The 19086-nt window shown below is 41.1% G+C and overlaps 1 protein-coding gene across 1 annotated transcript in view; it reads left to right on the top strand.

Annotated features, from left to right (window-relative positions):
- The window catches only part of DNAJB11 (DnaJ heat shock protein family (Hsp40) member B11), a 140102-nt gene that overhangs the window by 39321 nt on the left and 81695 nt on the right, over positions 1-19086 (top strand). Inside the window, exon 2 of the mRNA XM_069225796.1 lies at positions 11183-11339. Coding sequence (XP_069081897.1) covers positions 11183-11339 — 157 coding nt within the window. The remainder of the gene's footprint in view (positions 1-11182; positions 11340-19086) is intronic.

Genomic DNA, 19086 nt, shown 5'->3' with positions numbered 1-19086 from the left:
CCTCTTTTGCCAGTAGCACCTCAAATCAGTCTGGGAGTATATTCATGTCACATGTTCCCTGTTACCTGTAGACCTTAAATGCTATTAGAAGAAAACCCAAGTGAGAATGTTCATATACATGCACACTCAAGCCCCTGGCAGTGCATTGACAATAGCAATGTCTTGTGTTTGTGTTAGAAGTGCAGAAAGCTTTGTAGACACATTAACGTGACTAGTTTTTTTTTCATACATCTACTCTTCTTGGACTAAAATGTATATACATTTGTATCGATTTTCATTAAAAATTCTACTATTGTACCATATTTTAAATTTACCTCATGTCTTAGCCTTGCTCATGGATTTCCATTTGACATTACATTACAATATTCCTTCACCATCAGTCTAATTTGTATACAGCTATTTCAGTCGTATCAAGACTACTTATTCTCGGTTAGCAGGTTCATACATATATATTTTCCAACCAACCAATACTGTTTACATGTTTAAAACAAGGGGCTAGCTTAAATTATGAAGCAGTTGGCAACTAAAAATGTTCTTCTTTAACTACTAACAGTTAAACCAACTAAGATTAAATTTTGTAATGGTTATTACTTTTTATTTGTTTCCCTTTTAACCCTATTTTGGCTTTGTCCCGTTTCTTGTTCCTACGGGGTATTTCCTCACTGATTTATATCAGTCACGGGTATGCGAGTATTTGTTACAAGTTCTTTATTTTTCTGTTTGGTCCTGTTTTTAGCCACTTATTTATAGCAACCTTCAGAGTTGCAGGAGAATGAATGATGCTGTACTCTTATGAAGATGACACAATGAATGTTTAGTTGTAGGTCTTCTAACCTTGGTACAATTCAGACAAAGGCGTAGTGTGCCTATGTAGCAGGGAGTTTTTCTGGCGTTACAGCTCCATCCATGGAAATTAGTTTTTCCCATACCGGTTTTGCTAGTTTTTTTTGCTGCCTAAATTTATAAGAGGATAAAATTACCAAGCCTCTGCCAGATTTGCACATACGTATAATCCCTATTCAGGCACCTATTTTTGTCCCACCCAGAAATTAACCTCCGTAAGTACGATCTAAATGTCCAGAATACACTTTAAAATGTAGGCAACATGACCATTTTGATGAACAAGATCAAGCTTGTGTAGTGATGCCCCTTAGGTAAGCAGAGTTTTAGCACTGGACTGTATGCTAATTGTTTTTCATGTAATTATTTCTGTTTCTTTTCAGTACTTGAACTCTGTCAGTTACCACCTCTTGTCCATAAGTGGGAATCTCTCTCTCTCATTCCCTAAAAGTTATGTTGAGGCTAAGAATGTAGATAATTTATCTATTATTGGTCCAAGGTTAATCTGTGTTTCATGCATGTATGTATTTTTAATGGGTCAATGTGTAAATAGGTAGATTTATCTCTTAATGTGTTTTTCAATCACAATACAGCCTATAGGCTCTTTGGTGGGGGAATGAACATGAAACCCTAAGAGCTCACTTTGGGGAAAGCCTCTTGGTTTCCTGCCAGAGGTAACAACAAAACATTTAGGAGACTATTTGAGACATTTCTCTGTTTTGGGGACATGTAATGGATACTAGGCAATCCACATGGTGAGTAGTGTCTTTACCACATGCCTTCCAGGACTAAAAGTACTAGCATACTCCAACTGGAAAACCAGCTTACTTATTGTAGGAGGTGGCAGTGGATCACAGTTTAAGGAATAACAAAATAAACTTGGTGTCCAGTAATGAGCTACAAATTTCAAAATTTGTTGGTGCCTATTTACTGGGAGATACAACCGGACAGTTTATTTAAGTTATAAACCAACACTCTACTTTTTCTAAACCATAGAAAAAGCATGTGGTTTGTTGTGAAAAATCAGCATTTCCTGTTCTGAATTCTTCAGACAGCTCATCTAAGAAAAACTGATCTGTCTCTACTCCTTTGTCAACACCTTCTTTAATCATTGGCTATTCAAATCAAACTTTGATAATAATTCAAAGCAAGAGTTCTGCACACAACTTGTGACCTTGTAATGAATTGACCTATAAGTCAACATCAGTAAATTTTAGGTCCTGATTATGCGTTGAATGGAACAGTATCCCTGGGTGGCATTCTACTCTGCCCTATTATATCTGATCGGATTTTCCAGCACATAGATGATTTCATGGCTGTGGAAACTCTAGACCAGTCTCCACCAAGCTCACTTCTAAGGCATGAGGGGAAACATGTTAATGTGTGTTACTGATCTTCAAGGACATTGGGACAAATTTCTTGGTTGTTAGGATTGATAACAAAAACAAATGTTTAAAAGTCTTTACAGTCTCCCGAGCCACGCTACACAAATCGTTGTATCTTTTTGTCTTTTCTTCACACTGTTCCATGTTGCTACTCCGCTTTGCGAGAGGTCTGTCTGGAATGTTAATGTCAACCGAAAAGTAGCAGTTGAAGTGGGACACTCCGCTGTCAGCTATGTTGCTGCGTCTCTATGAAGTTTTATGGAATAAAGACACTTTGTACTTCTTTGCTATGTAGTCCCTTCTCAAGAATGGCAGTTATTATCCTCGGGTTTACATGCTACTGTTATCATACATGATACGTACACTGGAAGGACAGAAACCTTTTTGAACCTGACATCAAGACTGAATCTTGCCTAGGCATGAGAGTTGAGATTATTGCCCATTTCATTCAAATGGAAAGACATTTGGAGTATGCGATCAGTGAATGTGGCATTAATTTTCATCCTCTTTTAGTCAAGGCTATTGATGTGGCACCTATTCATAGGAATAGGGAGCAGGTTCAGTCATTTTTAGGACTTTGTAAGTTTTACTGCCATATGTTTGCCCTGGTTTGCATCTGTTGCTGAGCCATTAATCAAGTTCATGAAGAAGTTTAATTTCATCCACGGTGAAAAGCAAGACCAAGCTTTTACAAACAGAACATGAAAAAAAACTGTTATTGCAGTCCTTTAATCTAGGCATGTCTGTTTGTGTCACAGTGGATACCAATGAGCTAGATTAGGTTCTGTTTTTTGTTTTTTTTTCCAGAAAGGTGGAAAGGGAGAGTTGCCCATAGCTTTTTTTTTTCTCAAACACCTGAAGTGAAGCAGAGAAACAATATTCATTTGTAGAGAAGGAGATCCTAGCTTGCAGGAGGGCAGTTTGGAAATTCAGGAGTTATTTATGAGAAATCACAAGCCTTTAAATATTTTAGGGAGACAGTTCACGTTGTGGAAGAATGATCAGTAGGTTGGTTAGACTTACAACCAAGTTGCTAGAAATCAATATTGTTGTAGAACATGTTGCGATGAAGGATAGCAAGAGGGCGGATTTTTGTGCTCATTTAATAGTAACAATCAAAGGAAATGTAAAAAGTCCAAACTCATCCAGTAATTCCATGCCATTTGAAGTACATCATGAACGGTTGGCCCAAGGAAAGGAATTTTAAAGGAGAACTTCAGAGTTTTGTTCACATTGTTCTTGAGATTTCCACAGAGAAAGGGATTCTGTAAAAAAGGGGATACGCTAGTGCTTCCTCTTTCTGTTAGGCAGAAGTTGTTGGACCTAGCTCATTGTGGGCACTTGAGTATGACCCTAAAACAAAAAATGCAAAATTAACCTTTTGTTTTTTAGATTACAGGTCTAAATGATTGAGGTCAAGTTTGTGATTCAACCTGATATGAGGAATGTGAACTGTTTTTGAAGAAAGTGTTTGCAAGGACCCCTATGTTTCTTGTTATGGACAGTGAGGTACAGTTTTTCACAAATGAGAAAATGTTTTAAAAGAGACTGAGATTATACACATAAGAACTAGTTTGTACCATCCAAAAAGTAACACATTTATGGAAAGAGCAACCAGACATGCTGGATGCATTAGGTTGTCAACAGCAAGTAGGTTGCCTTTCAAAGGTGTAATTTATATCCTGTTTCTTTCATATGAGACCTTTGTTCAATCTCCCACTGGTGTGTGTGTGTGTGTGTGTGTGTGTCACTCGTGAGCACTTGTTACAATGGTCACATTTAGAAGGGCACTTCCATGGTTGAAAGACTTACTGAATGTTTCCTTCCATTTCTTTTGATTATCCTTAAGGTTGTGTTCAAGCAGATTTGAAGATGTATTGCAGATTTCTTATCTTTTTGTGCTCTAGGTTGTGGTCTCGGTGTGGTTGTTGTCTTTCTATTTCAACTTTATTCAGGTGTTATGGATGCATTATAGTATTTTGCGTTTAAGAGAAAGTAGATGTGTTATGTATTGTTGCCACATTCTCCTGACCGCGAAGTTCTGCATGAGCCAGGCATCTCTCACTTAATGTTAATTTAGTTGAATTAGTTCTTTAATTCGACAGTTTATCAAAAGCATCCATTTAGTGTCAACTGAATCTCAGTGTATTTCTTGAACAAGGTTCTTCTTCATCAGGCATGCAGGTTATCGATTCGTGTTGATTAATATCTAAAGGCATGAAGAGCAATCAAAATAAATGCAAGCTTAGTTAAATTAAATGTGTTTCAAGAAGCCTTATTTCAGCACCATGGGTCTGTTAAGCTGTACCAACCTTGTTTCCAATGTAGACAATTTTAACACATCGACTCCTTGTGTCTGTGTCACAACAGAACATTGTGACCCATTCCCAAAATCCACTCAGATGCAAATGACCCATTTCAATCACAATGTATTAAAGTCTTTTCTCATCTTTCATTGTAGTCCCTAACACAAATTTCATTCACAAAGTGTGTATTTCTATGCACAAATCCACTTTACGGTGAATATATATTTAATGTACCAGCTATAATCCCATCATTTGTTAAAGCCATTATGTGTTCATTTGTTTAGAGGATGGATTGAGTAATTCCTGCACCATAATAACAGATTGCCTCTTTCACCTCATTGGCAAAAGCTTTCAATTATGTGTTTGTTGAAATAGTAATTTCTTAAGGCTATGTTTAGAATGCTTTAAATTGTCTTCTTTACAGACGGATCTCTGTAAGTAGACGTTAAAAGAACTGTTAAATTGTATTTTGACAAAAAATAGAAAAGTATTCAACTATCACTTCATGATGGTCCCGTCTGCAGAGGAACTGTGACCTCTAAGCAGGCAATTGTCACTTATGTCATTCTCTGTTGTCTGTAAGGAAATAGATTTCAGACCTAAAACCCTTTCAAACAGTGGCAACAAAATTCCCCCTGAGGAATATCTCAGTGCTGAGATTTTTAGAGTAGCCACTTACAGATCAATTCACATTCTTGTGAGAGACTACCACTTACATTTTGTAAAGCAACTAGGTCTGAAATGTTTACTACTGTAAATCTCTGAAATAAGACAGATCCACCATCTCGTTCTCTCTCTAATATTTTAGGATTCTCATTCAAGAGTTCAGTTTTCCATTACATTAAGTGTTCATTATTATCAGTAAAGATCCCATTATGGAGAAGAAATGTTAACTGCTTTTAATCCTAGTTTTCAGTCATGGAAATCTGTACTAGAGTTTTGCTACCCCAGAAGCAAAAACGGAATTCCTATGGTGGAGAGTAGTGAAATATGAATATTGTCCAGATTTTCTGTATTTATAGATTTTTGCAAATAAATAAAGATGTACAACAATATGCTTCCTGCTCTTTATTTATGTTTAAAAATAGGTAAATAGAGCAGCTGGTATTCAGAAAGCATGCCTGTTAGCTGGTCTGCCTAGGTACTAGTATCTTGATTCAGTTAATAGGTTCACATTGGGTAGAGAAACCTGACAACTGACTAACATAGGTTGTGTGATCTAGTGTTAGCCAAAGAAAATACCTTTGAAAACCTCTGAGAGAGGGAGTCTTGCATGAAAGGTATTGGCACAATATACATTTCATATCGTTATTATGCCAAGTTATGTATTAGCTCAAAAGTAATGTATATTTTACATGAAAATACTGGTTGCTGTGGTTTTTTTTTTCCAGTGGGAAAAAAATAAAAAAAGATTAAAAAAAATACATGGATAAATGCAGAAAGAAATGGCAAAAAATAAATAGCATAATCAGAAACTTTAAATATGATCGTGACGTTTAATATGAACTCAAAACGGAGCTGTGGTTCTTGGCTTGACAGGGTCAGCTTGGCGGCTTAATAAAGTTGTTTTTCTCAATCGAAGAGCTTAATGCCTACTTGTTCATTTCAAATATGCTTTTAGAAAAAAGACGTGGTAGCTGAAATTGGAATCATTACCTTTTTTTGTTATTGAATCTTATTTCAGAATGCATTTTCTAGAGAAGAAATGATAGCAAAAAATGAAAATGTGCCTTAAGAAAGGCACGTAAATATAGCTTTAAAAAAGAGAAAATATTTTATCTTAAATATTGAGGGAAACGAGTCATAGACGGAGCTTTCAAAGGACCTGAATTCATTTGGTTCCCATGCGGGAAGTAACTTTTCCTTTTCTCATTTTGATGGGAGTGCTTTTTGGAAGGGCATTAGGTGCGGGATGCGAAGACGACAGTGCAAGTAAAGGTGTGGTTCATTATAGAATCTGAATAACCTTTTTAGGTCGAGCGTAAGTGTGCAACCTCTTGTATACTTCTTCTGTAGGCTTTCAGATAATTAATTTGTTAGTTTCAGTGCCATTAAAAAAAATCCTTGCATGCTACTGGTCAGTCATGCCTCTTTGTCCCTCCTTCTTCTGTGTGGGACCAGGGACCAACTACTTTTATAATTACGCTTTATCCTGTTTATCTAGTCTGTAAGGGGCTTTTTTTAAACTTTGTTTCCTGCTCCTGTCCAGGGAAGCTTCCTTTTTCATTTGCAGAGCACTCTTGCTCCGAGTTTAGCTGTAAACAAGGCTAAACATGAGGCTGTTATCTTGATCACATTTGGTCTTTGTGGGCTGTCTGAACCCTCTCCCAGCTGCCTGGCTCCCCCCTTCCTTGGCTTGGATTTTCTTTACCAACCCTACCAGAGCTCTGCAATCCTTAGAGTGCTCACTTCTGCTCCATACTGGGATCCCACGTGCACCTCATTTCACATACTCTAAGCCCCCAGCTGTGCCAGTGCCAGGAACCCCACACACGCTGTCTGCCAGAGCACCTCTGTCCTTCCAGTCAGTACATTCTGATACTCCAGTACTCGGACCTTGGGTGCAGCTCCATCAGTGCATCTTAGTTCACACTTTTCAAGCCCCTCAACCGTACCGGAACCCCCACACGTTGTCTGCCAGAGGACCTCCGTTCTTACAATCAGTACACTCTGCTACTTCAGTTCTCGGACCTTGGGCACAGCTCCATCAGTGCATCTCAGTTCACACTCTCCAAGCCCCTCAACCGTGCCGGAACCCCCACACAATGTCTACCAGAGCACCCCAGTTCTTACAGTCAACATGCACTGCTTTTCCAGTACTGAGACCTTGGGCGCAGCTCCATCAGTGCACCTCAGTTAACACAATCAAAGCCCCTGACCTGTGCCAGAACCCCACTCCCCCTTTCTGCCAGAGGACCTCAGTTCATACAGTCAGAACACTCTGCTGTTCCACTGCTGGGACTTCGGGCGCAGCTCTATCAGTGCACCTCAGTTCTATCCTTGCGAGGTCGCTTCCTTTCCTATACTGGGACCCCGCTCACATACAGTTCCATTGCAGCTAAATTCTAATTTTCAGTCCCACTGCCAAGCCATTACTGGACCCCAAAGAGCAAAACACAACTCAGCCAGTGCACCTCAAGTGTAACATTCAATGCCACTGTTGATGGAAACCACCACCGCTTTGCCAGAATCCATCAATTCTTACTTTCAGTGCACATTTCTTCTCAGTACCAAGGCTCACACACAAGCCTTTCAGGTCTCCTCGCTTCTGTGGTTCAGAGACAATGCCACTCCAGCACTCAGCTGTGCCGGTGCCAGGAACCTCACGCATACTGTCTGCCCGAGCGCCTCAGCCCTTCCAGTCAGTACTCTCTGCTGCTGCAGTACTTGGACCTCGGGCGCATCTCCATCAGTGCACCTCAGTTCACACACTCCAAGACCCCAACCGTGCCAGTGCAAGGAACCTCACACATGCTGTCTGCCAGAGCATCTCAGTTCTTTACCAGGGCACTTCCAGGCTAACACTCGGCAAGATTGGCACACCGATACTAGATTCCATACATAGCTCCATTGACATACCTCACTTCTGACCTTGTGTGCCCGTTACTATACCAGTACAGCAGCCCACATACAACTCTGTCAGTGAATCTCAACCCTAACCTGCAGTGTCCCATTATTCCAATACTAGGAATTACAAAGCACCCTGATTCTCATTCCTCACCGCTGCCTTTCTGTTATTCCAGCACTGGACCAGGACACAGCTCTGTCTATACCGCCAATCCTGATCTGAAGCTCCCCAATATTGCTGTATTGGGGTTCACATTAAACTCTATTAATGCACCTCCTGCTGTTCTGCAGTGCCCCTGCTTTTTCACACACTGACGTCTGTTTGAGAATGTGGGGAAGCCAATTAAATCTGTTCTTAGCTGCCATCTTTATTTGGGAAGGTCTGTTTCACCTACTTCACTCTTTCCTTTACTCTATTTACACTCAATGTTTTCTTTTTCCGCCGCTTTTCTCTTTCTAGCTCTTAAAATCCACGTTAACAGTTTTGCTTTCTTTCAACTGTTTATTTCTACTTCTCTCCCTTTTTTTTGTTTCCCTCTTCCTCTTGCTACCTCCTCTTTCAAACTTGTGAAAACTTGGTTATTTCTTTCCTTGTTTCACTCCTCTCTTTTTTCTTCATCCAGCATTTATTCTTTCACTATTTTTTCTCTCCCCTTCATTCTTTCTTTGTCTTTTTTATTTGCTCATTCCTTTGACTCTGTATGCGTACTTTCACTTTCTTTCTTTTTTTTTAAAGATCTTTCTTTCTTCCTTTCCGATTGTTTTTTTTCTTTTTCTTATCTTTATCTATCAATTCACGTTTTACTATAAATCCCTCTTTTTCCCGTCTGTAAGTGGAAGCCACAAGTTATTTGTCGGGACCCGAAGTGTCAAATTGGTTTTCCCGTTGTGTTTCTCTGGGAAATGTGTCAGTACACACATGCCTTGGTTCTTTCGCTGCTTGTTTCTCTCATCATCTTTTCTTTCTCTAATGTTCATTTGTCTCTTTCTTTTCACACTTTTCATTATTTTTTCCTCTTTATCTTTCATTTGCTAGCTTCCTTTCCTTTTTTCTTTTGTCTCACACGTTTGCTCTATTTTTTCTTAGTTGTGCTTTCATCTCTTGTTCTCTTTCCCTTCTTTCTTTATTGCTTTGCAACCCCTACTCTTTCTTCCTTTTGTCTGTTGTATTCGTTTTGCTTCTCTTTATCTGCCCCATCCGCTTTCTCTTCTGAGGACTAGTTACAAGTGGACCAGCAGGTGGAGTGGCACCGGGGCCCTGAGACCTAAGGACCTCACTCAGCTCTAATTACTACTCTGTTTTCCTACCAAAATCCCAGTCAACCATTTTTCTTTCTTAGTCCATGGCCCATGACACCATTACTAGGCTACTTTTCCTCTCCATCTTTACTCCCGACTCCCTCTTTCCTTTCACCCTCCTACCCTTTCCAAATGACATTTTTGTTAGTGTTTTGAGCATTACACTCAATGCCAACAGTTTATTTCTGATAAAGGTTTTTATGATAATTGTATATGTTTTAGGATAGAGGAAGAAGGTAAATGGAAGTGCTTTAGTTAAATGCTGGGCCACTGGAATTATATGGCAAGAAAGACAAAATTATGAGGCTGGGTTGAGCAATTTATGTGGCAAGAAAAGTCCAGTTATGCATTTACAATGCCAATAGCAAAGAAAATAGGAGACCTATTGGATTGCAAATGCTTGTTCATTAATTTGTGGTAACAGTGATAGTGCATTGAAACATGTCTTTACGCTAGTGACGTGTGGTGTGTGTGTGTGTGTGTATATATATATATATATATATATATATTTTTTTTTTTTTGCAGCCCTCTGAGTTGTGTTATATGTATTTGTAAAGAGCACCATCCATGTTTGATTTGATGCACTGTTTATCAAGGGCCTTGCTATTATGTTTCACGTAGCAGAGGACAAGTAGTCAGTCAGCAGGTTTTGTTTCAGTCTGATATTCATGGATGGTCTAGCTGGTCAAGGCTTGTGATGACTTTACATTCTGAATTGGTTGCAATATTTGGGTAGCTAGACTCTAGTCATTTTTGGCTGTGAGCGTAGCAGCAACTGTGCCTAGGTTCATATTTTTCCCTGGTCCAGTATCAGAAGGGTGAAACTTTGTTGGGCCCTCATTTAGGTTTAGTTCAGAGTTAGGACACCAGCTGACTGATTTTTGACAGCAGTTTTGAGTTTAGTAATCCATCAGGGGAAAACAAGAGGTTGAGAGCATGGGAGTGGGGCCACCGAAGCCTGTATGTTGTAGGATTAGTGCCCCAGTGTCTGTAAGCAGTATAGCATTGGAGTCTGCAGTGTGGGTTAGTGATGAAGCCTCCATTATGGTATTAGCAACTGTAACTTGCTGCATCAGTACCCTCAATGTCTTAGTGTGTACATAATCACATTGCTATTTTCTGACAAAATGTGTTTCTTTGCAGGAAAGTCGGTGTTGGAAATATTTAACATTGGACAGTGGTTTGTGGAAATTTCTAGTTCGGCAAAGGATTTGCAGTTTTGTCCGACTTTTGCACCTTAACTTTTGCCATACAGTGTTTCTTTTCTGCCTTCTTTAAATGGCACCTATGCCACATTTCTCTTTATTGTTTGGCTCGTGCACGTCCAAATAAGGAACTTGTAAGATTTAAAAAAAATCTACTTTCCCCTTCCTCTTGTCCCTCAACTCCGAACAAGAGGCACCACAGAGTTTAAAGCAACTAAAAATAGAAATAGTTTGTAGCTAGAATTGCCAAATACTACATTTCTTGGATACGCTACGTTTGGAGAATATTATTTTTAAGTAGAATTAACTACTTAACTGAGCTATGAACTTTATTTCCGAATTCAAAGGCTTGCAAATATACACTGAACTCAAGACCATTTAGCAGACTTAGTTGTAATTTACAGATTATACTGGAGACCCAGTAAATTCTAGAGATTAAAAGCCTTCTTGCCAGTGACAGTGATCATGCTGGACATCTTGGACAGTACTTACTTGCCAGCAGTAGGCAATTTATTATTTCTCGAAATGTAGCATTGTCTGTTTTGTTAATGTTATCAATATTGTTTTTATTTTTCTTTAGCCGGGATTTTTATCAGATACTTGGTGTCTCCCGAAGTGCCAGTGTGAAGGAAATTAAAAAGGCTTATCGCAAACTGGCACTGCAGCTCCACCCCGACCGAAACCCTGATGACCCACAAGCCCAGGAAAAGTTTCAGGATCTGGGAGCTGCATATGAGGTGAGTGTGGCATACATACACTAAAATAGATGGTCTTTATCAAGAGTCATTGGATGTCTGTATAAATACCACCTGTGCTTTTGACAGGCTTATTGAAATTATCCTTCACAGGGGCTGTGAAAACTCCTCATCTCTCTTATGGAGCCTATATCTCTTCATGGTAAAGCACAGTATTTAGCTGCGTCCTGGGTTTTCTGCTCCAGCCCTATACTTTTCATTGGTTTTGTTGTTTCTTTGTTTCTGGCCTCTCTTGGAATCCCATCTCACATCAGATATAATTGACTTGGCAATCTCAAACTTGTAGCTTCAAATTGTTATTCAGAGCCATGGCTCTTAGCAGGTCATACGCTTATACAGCTTCCTGTATCCTCCTAGCAAGTCGAGGTATTGGTAACTTATTTATGGAATCAAAGTCGAGAAAAATGTGTTTAAGGGGATCAGCCGTGCAAGTGAAGGCACCTGCATTCAAGTCTTTGGTAAAGGAGCAAACCCCCTGGTAACACATTTGAAGATGTGTGGCCCGACCTTCTGAATCCGCAAGAATTTCACTAATTTCTTCTCTTTTGATTTCATGATAGCTTAAATGTCAGGGAGAAAGACACTGAAAATACACTGTTAAGGGTGGTTGCATACTTTACTTGGGTCTTGAGGGAAATTGCCAAGAATTGTGTTTTGTTCCCCTTTCTGCTCCTGAAGATTGATCATTCCAGCAAACCTGCAAGTTCTCAAGGAAGCTGCCAAAACATGGCACAAATTTGTCTTTTAAACAAATATCAAATTTACCGTGCCTACCTCCCTTCTTGCTCCCATTGTTGACTCAACTAGTGTGTTGTTGCCTTTACTGAAGAAAGAGAAAAGCTCAGCCTTCTCTTCCTCTGGCCCTCTGGATACATAGGCAAAATTCACTGATTTGCTGGATAACACATTTTTTTAAAGCCATTCTACTGTATTGTATAAATGTACTGTAATCTGCATTTGTAGCAGATTACAGAAGACTGATATATGTAATCAACATACATAGAACAAAATGGCAAAGTCCGAAGACCACCTTCCTCCTATTGAGAAAAATCAATTTGCAGTCAGTTGTCAAGAAACCAAACATTGTCCACTCTTTCTTCACATTTTTGCCATGAAACATGTTGGTAAAATGTTGCACAGGGAATATTTTAGAAGTTTTGCTTTGCCTGCAAGCATGACATCCCTTTCCCGAGGGCACATATTTTGCTGTTCCGGATATTACTTTGTTTACTTTCAGGTTTGACTGAAGGCAATACAGCCACTGCTCATTGCCCTGGTAAGGCCAGGCTCTGTTGTGCTTAGCTTCAATCTAAGAGGGAACAAGGCTAAAGAATGCAGCACTCTTAGTCTGAGTAATGAATTTATTAAGGCACTTCCCAAATCTCAAATGAGAACATAAAAAATATTAATGTGAGCATTTACCTTGAATGCAGCAAAATATGTGCAGATACTAAAATAATTCAGCAGTTGAATAATAAGCAGAAAAGGGGCAATACATCAACAATGAATATGTATGCAGTGAATATATATGTTCGATGACATGTGTAGCTGCAGATACACATGCTGTGCATATCCCGCCATCTAGTGTTGGGCTCGGAGTGTTATAAGTTGTTTTTCTTCGAAGAAGTCTTTTCCAGTCACGAGATGGAGGGACTCCTCCCATTTTGGCGTCATTGCGCATGGGCGTCGACTCCATCTTAGATTGTTTTCTTTCCGCCATCGGGTTCGGACGTGTTCCTCTACGCTCCGTGTTTCGGTTCGGAAAATTAGTTAGAAATCGGAAAAATTTGACGGTATTGTTTGCGTTCGGTATCGGGTTAGTTAACACAGATCGACACCGAATTTGGAAAAGCTCCGGTGGCCCTTTGGGGTTTCGGTTCCCCGGCGGGGCCTGGTCGGCCCGACCACGTGCGTCGACAAGACTAATGGAACGGACCCCATTCCGCTTCTGCCCCGAATGCCACAGCAAGTATCCTTACACAGATCAACATTTGGTCTGTAATTTGTGTGTGTCTCCCGAACACAAAGAGGATACCTGTGAGGCCTGTTCAGCGTTTCGATCGAGGAAAACGCTGAGGGACCGGAGAGCGAGAAGACTTCAAATGGCGACGGCGCCGTCAGGACACCAAGACTTGGAGGAAGAAGAAACCTTCTCCATTGCAGAATCGAACTCGGACAAGGCCGAAACAGAACAGACGCCGAAAACCGTGAGTATAACCGCCCCAGCAAAAACTCACGGAAAATTCATCAGAGCCCAGGGGACGCCACCGCCGGCAGGCCATGGCTTAACCCAAAAAAACGTGACCGTCCATCGGCACCGAAAAAGGGCACGCACGTGTCGAAGTCATCCGACTCCGGTCGAGATACTGGCACAGAAAAGACTCGACCCCGAGACACCGGGCCTGAGCAATCTTGACATCGAGATACCGGCACCGAGGCAACTCGGCACCGAGAGATCGGAACACCGAAACACAAAAAAGTGGCTTCGGAGCCGAAAAAGATGGTGGAAAAGGTTTTGATCCCGAAACATCCGGCTTCGGAGCCAAAAACAAATTCCTACACCGAAGCGCAAGGGCTTGCCACACAAATGCAAAGCCATAAATTCGGACAGGAGCTAGAGGCAGGGGAGCCAGATTATACACAGAGAAGGCTCCATATCCAAAAGGAGACATGGAAGATAAGAACTCTCCCTCCTATAAGGATGAAAAGAAAACTGGCTTTCCAAGAGAAGGATAAACCACCACAAGCAAAGGTGGCAAAGCAAGTAACTCCACCACCATCACCTCAACGTTCCCCGCAATCATCACCAATTGCTAGCCCACCGATGGTGCAGTCTCCAACACACACAAGCATGAGCCACGATGACCCAGATGCATGGGATCTTTATGATGTGCCTGTGTCAGATAACAGTCCTGACTGTTACCCAGCAAGACCATCACCACCTGAGGACAGTACTGCTTACACGCAGGTGGTGTCCAGAGCAGCAGCCTTTCACAACGTCACACTGCACGCTGAACCTTTAGAAGATGACTTTTTATTTAATACCCTGTCATCCACACATAGTCAGTATCAGAGTCTTCCAATGCTACCGGGAATGTTGAAACATGCAAAGGAGATATTTCAAGAACCTGTGAAAGGCAGGGCTATTACTCCTAGGGTGGAGAAAAAGTACAAGCCTCCACCAACGGACCCTATGTACATCACGCAGCAACTGACACCGGACTCAATAGTAGTTGGCACTGCACGTATAAGGGCGAATTCACACACCTCCGGAGATGCACCACCACCCGACAAAGAAAGTCGCAAATTCGACGCAGCGGGGAAAAGAGTGGCAGCCCAAGCAGCCAATCAATGGCGCATTGCGAATTCACAGGCTTTGCTGTCAAGATATGACAGAGCCCACTGGGACGAAATGCAACACTTTAATGAACATTTGCCCAAAGAATTCCAAAAACGTGCACAACAAATTGTAGAGGAAGGCCAAAGTATCTCAAATAACCAGATACTTTCAGCAATGGACGCAGCAGACGCAGCTGCAAGAACTGTAAATACAGCGGTGACAATTAGGAGACATGCATGGCTGCGCACCTCCAGATTCAAGCCCGAAATCCAACAGGCTTTGCTTCATATGCCTTTTAATGGACAGCAGTTGTTTGGGCCGGAAGTGTACACTGCTATCGAGAAGCTGAAAAAAGATACAGATCTGGCCAAGGCCATGGGCGCGCTCTACTCACCACAAAGCAGAGGCACTTTTAGGAAGACACAATTTAGAGGGGGGTTTCGGGCACAAACAACAGAACCCTCAACTGCACACACCAGGCCCACATACCAGAGACAGTATCAGAGAGGAGGTTTTCGGGGACAATACAGAGGGGGACAGTTCCCTAAGACTAGAGGGAAGTTCCAAAGTCCCAAAACCCCTCAAAACAAACAGTGACTTCAGTTTCACAAATCCCCAACACATAACACCAGTGGGGGGGAGACTAACAGACTTTTACCAAAATTGGGAGGAAATAACAACAGGCTCGTGGGTCCTAGCCATCATCCAACATGGCTATTGCATAGAATTCCTACAATTACCACCAAATGTGCCGCCAAAAACACACAACATGTCCAAACAACACATGGATCTATTACAGATAGAAGTCCAAGCGTTGTTACAACAAGAAGCAATAGAACTAGTACCCAGTCATCAAAAAGGGACAGGGGTTTACTCCCTGTACTTTCTCATACCCAAAAAGGACAAAACACTAAGACCTATATTAGATCTCAGAACACTAAACCTTTACATCAAATCGGATCACTTTCACATGGTAACACTTCAAGACGTAATTCCTTTGCTCAAACAACAAGACTACATGACGACATTAGATCTCAAAGATGCGTACTTCCATATACCCATACATCCTTCACACAGGAAATACTTAAGGTTTGTATTCCAAGGAGTACATTACCAGTTCAAAGTGTTACCATTCGGAATAACAACAGCACCAAGGGTATTTACAAAATGCCTTGCAGTAGAAGCAGCACATATCAGAAGACAGCACATACACGTATTCCCGTATCTAGACGATTGGTTAATCAAAACCAACACCCAGAAACAATGTCTTCAACACACAAAATACGTCGTAGAAACCCTTCACAAACTAGGGTTCTCACTAAACTACCAAAAATCACACTTACAGCCGTGTCAAATACAACAATACTTAGGAGCAACAATCAACACAAAAAAAGGGATTGCCACTCCAAGTCCACAAAGGGTACAAGCATTCCAAAACGTTATACAAAGCATGCACCCAAACCAAAAATATCAAGTGAAATTAGTGATGAAACTACTAGGCATGATGTCCTCATGCATAGCCATTGTCCCAAACGCAAGATTACACATGCAGCCCTTACAACAGTGCCTAGCAACACAATGGACACAAGCACAGGGTCAACTTCAAGATCTAGTGTTGATAGACCGCCAAACACACACCTCGCTTCAATGGTGGAATCATGTAAATTTAAACCAAGGGCGGCCTTTCCAAGACCCAGTGCCTCAATACGTAATCACAAAAGATGCTTCCATGGTAGGGTGGGGAGCACATCTCAACCAACACAGCATCCAGGGACAATGGGACACTCACCAGAAACAACTTCACATAAATCAGCTAGAACTACTAGCAGTGTTTCTAGCGTTGAAAGCATTTCAACCACTAATAACCCACAAACACATTCTTGTCAAAACAGACAACATGACAACAATGTATTACTTAAACAAGCAGGGAGGCACACACTCATCACAACTGTGTCTCTTAGCACAGAAGATTTGGCATTGGGCAATTCACAATCACATTCGCCTAATAGCGCAATACATCCCAGGAATTCAAAACTAATTGGCAGACAATCTCAGTCGGGATCACCAACAGATCCACGAATGGGAGATTCATCCACAGATACTGCAAACCTACTTCCAAAAGTGGGGAACACCGCAAATAGACCTATTCGCAACAAAAGAAAACGCAAAATGCCAAAACTTCGCATCCAGGTACCCACAGCCTCACTCCAAAGGCAATGCGTTATGGATGAGTTGGTCAGGGATATTTGCTTACGCTTTTCCCCCTCTCCCACTCCTTCCGTATCTTGTAAACAAATTGAGTCAAAACAAACTCAAACTAATACTAATAGCACCAACTTGGGCACAACAACCTTGGTACACAACATTACTAGACCTGTCAGTAGTGCCTCATATCAAGCTACCAAACAGACCAGATCTGTTAACTCAACACAAACAGCAGATCAGACACCCGAGTCCAGCATCGCTCAATCTAGCGATCTGGCTCCTGAAGTCTTAGAATTCGGACACCTACACCTCACAGGAATGTATGGAGGTCATCAAACAGGCTAGAAAACCTACTACAAGACATTGCTACGCAAATAAATGGAAACAATTTGTTTATTACTGTCAAAATAATCAAATTCAACCATTACACGCGTCCGCAAGAGACATTGTAAGCTACTTACTACACTTACAAAAATCTAACTTAGCTTTTTCGTCCATTAAAATACATCTCACAGCAATTTCAGCATATCTGCAAATTACACATTCAACTTCACTATTTAGAATCCCAGTCATAAAAGCATTTATGGAGGGTCTAAAAAGGATCATTCCACCAAGAACACCACCAGTTCCTTCGTGGAACCTCCATATTGTATTAACGCGACTCATGGGTCCACCATTCGAACCCATGCACTCTTGTGAAATGCAATACTTAACCTAGAAAGTAGCCTTTCTAATAGCTATCACATCCCTCAGAAGAGTGAGTGAAATACAAGCCTTTACCATACAAGAACCCTTTATACAAATACACAAACATAAAGTGGTTCTACGCACAAATCCAAACTTTTTGCCAAAAGTTATATCACCGTTCCACTTAAACCAGACGGTGGAACTCCCAGTGTTTTTTCCACAACCAGACTCTGTAGCTGAAAGGTCATTACATACATTAGACATAAAAAGAGCTCTAATGTACTACATTGATAGAACTAAACAGTTTCGCAAAACAAAACAATTGTTTGTAGCTTACCAAAAACCTCATACAGGGAATCCAATATCCAAACAAGGCATTGCCAGATGGATAGTTAAATGTATTCAAACCTGTTATGTTAAAGCTAAAAGAGAACTGCCTATTACACCGAAGGCACACTCCACTAGAAAGAAAGGCGCCACAATGGCCTTTCTAGGAAATATACCGATGACCGAAATATGTAAGGCAGCCACATGGTCTACGCCTCATACATTTACTAAACATTACTGCGTGGATGTGTTAACAACACAACAAGCCGCAGTAGGACAAGCAGTACTAAGAACCTTATTTAAAACAACTTCAACTCCTACATGCTAATCCACCGCTTTAGGGGAGATAACTGCTTACTAGTCTATGCACAGCATGTGTATCTGCAGCTACACATGCCATCGAACGGAAAATGTCACTTACCCAGTGTGCATCTGTTCGTGGCATGAGACGCTGCAGATTCACATCCGCCCTCCCACCTCCCCGGGAGACTGTAGCCGTTATAAGTTGACTGAAAATAAACTTGTACATTTCAAAATGTGTAAATATAACACTTTTAGTCACATTATGTACATACATACTCACTCCATTGCATGGACATTATTACTATATACACAACTCCTACCTCACCCTCTGCGGGAAAAACAATCTAAGATGGAGTTGACGCCCATGCGCAATGGAGCCGAAATGGGAGGAGTCCCTCGATCTCGTGACTCGAAAAGACTTCTTCGAAGAAAAACAACTTGTAACACTCCGAGCCCAACACTAGATGGCGGGATATGCACAGCATGTGAATCTGCAGCGTCTCATGCCACGAACAGATGTACACTGGGTAAGTGACATTTTCCATATTTATGCGTGCACACAGCAAAGGTGGATGATTAAGAACTAAAAATGCTTCACTATGGGGATCAAATCCAGCATCATCTTTTGTCCTTGCCAACAACAAGCTGTGGAACCCTGGACAGCTGAAACAGGAGAAATAGTCCCCAATGGGACTCATGAGCAGTGCGTCCACCCTCACAATGAGTTCCTTCTGCCTCTGCGCCAAGCTTCCCCACCTTTTATACCTTAAACCCAAGAGGAAGGTTCTGGTAACCTTTCCCCTCCCTTTGAGCAAGTTGTGAGATTCAAGCGCTGGCTATACTTGGTCTGTGTTGAAAACACACAAA

The sequence above is a fragment of the Pleurodeles waltl genome, chromosome 3_1 (genome assembly GCF_031143425.1).
Source record: "Pleurodeles waltl isolate 20211129_DDA chromosome 3_1, aPleWal1.hap1.20221129, whole genome shotgun sequence".
NCBI lineage: Eukaryota > Metazoa > Chordata > Amphibia > Caudata > Salamandridae > Pleurodeles > Pleurodeles waltl.
This window is presented reverse-complemented; position numbering and strand designations above follow the sequence as displayed.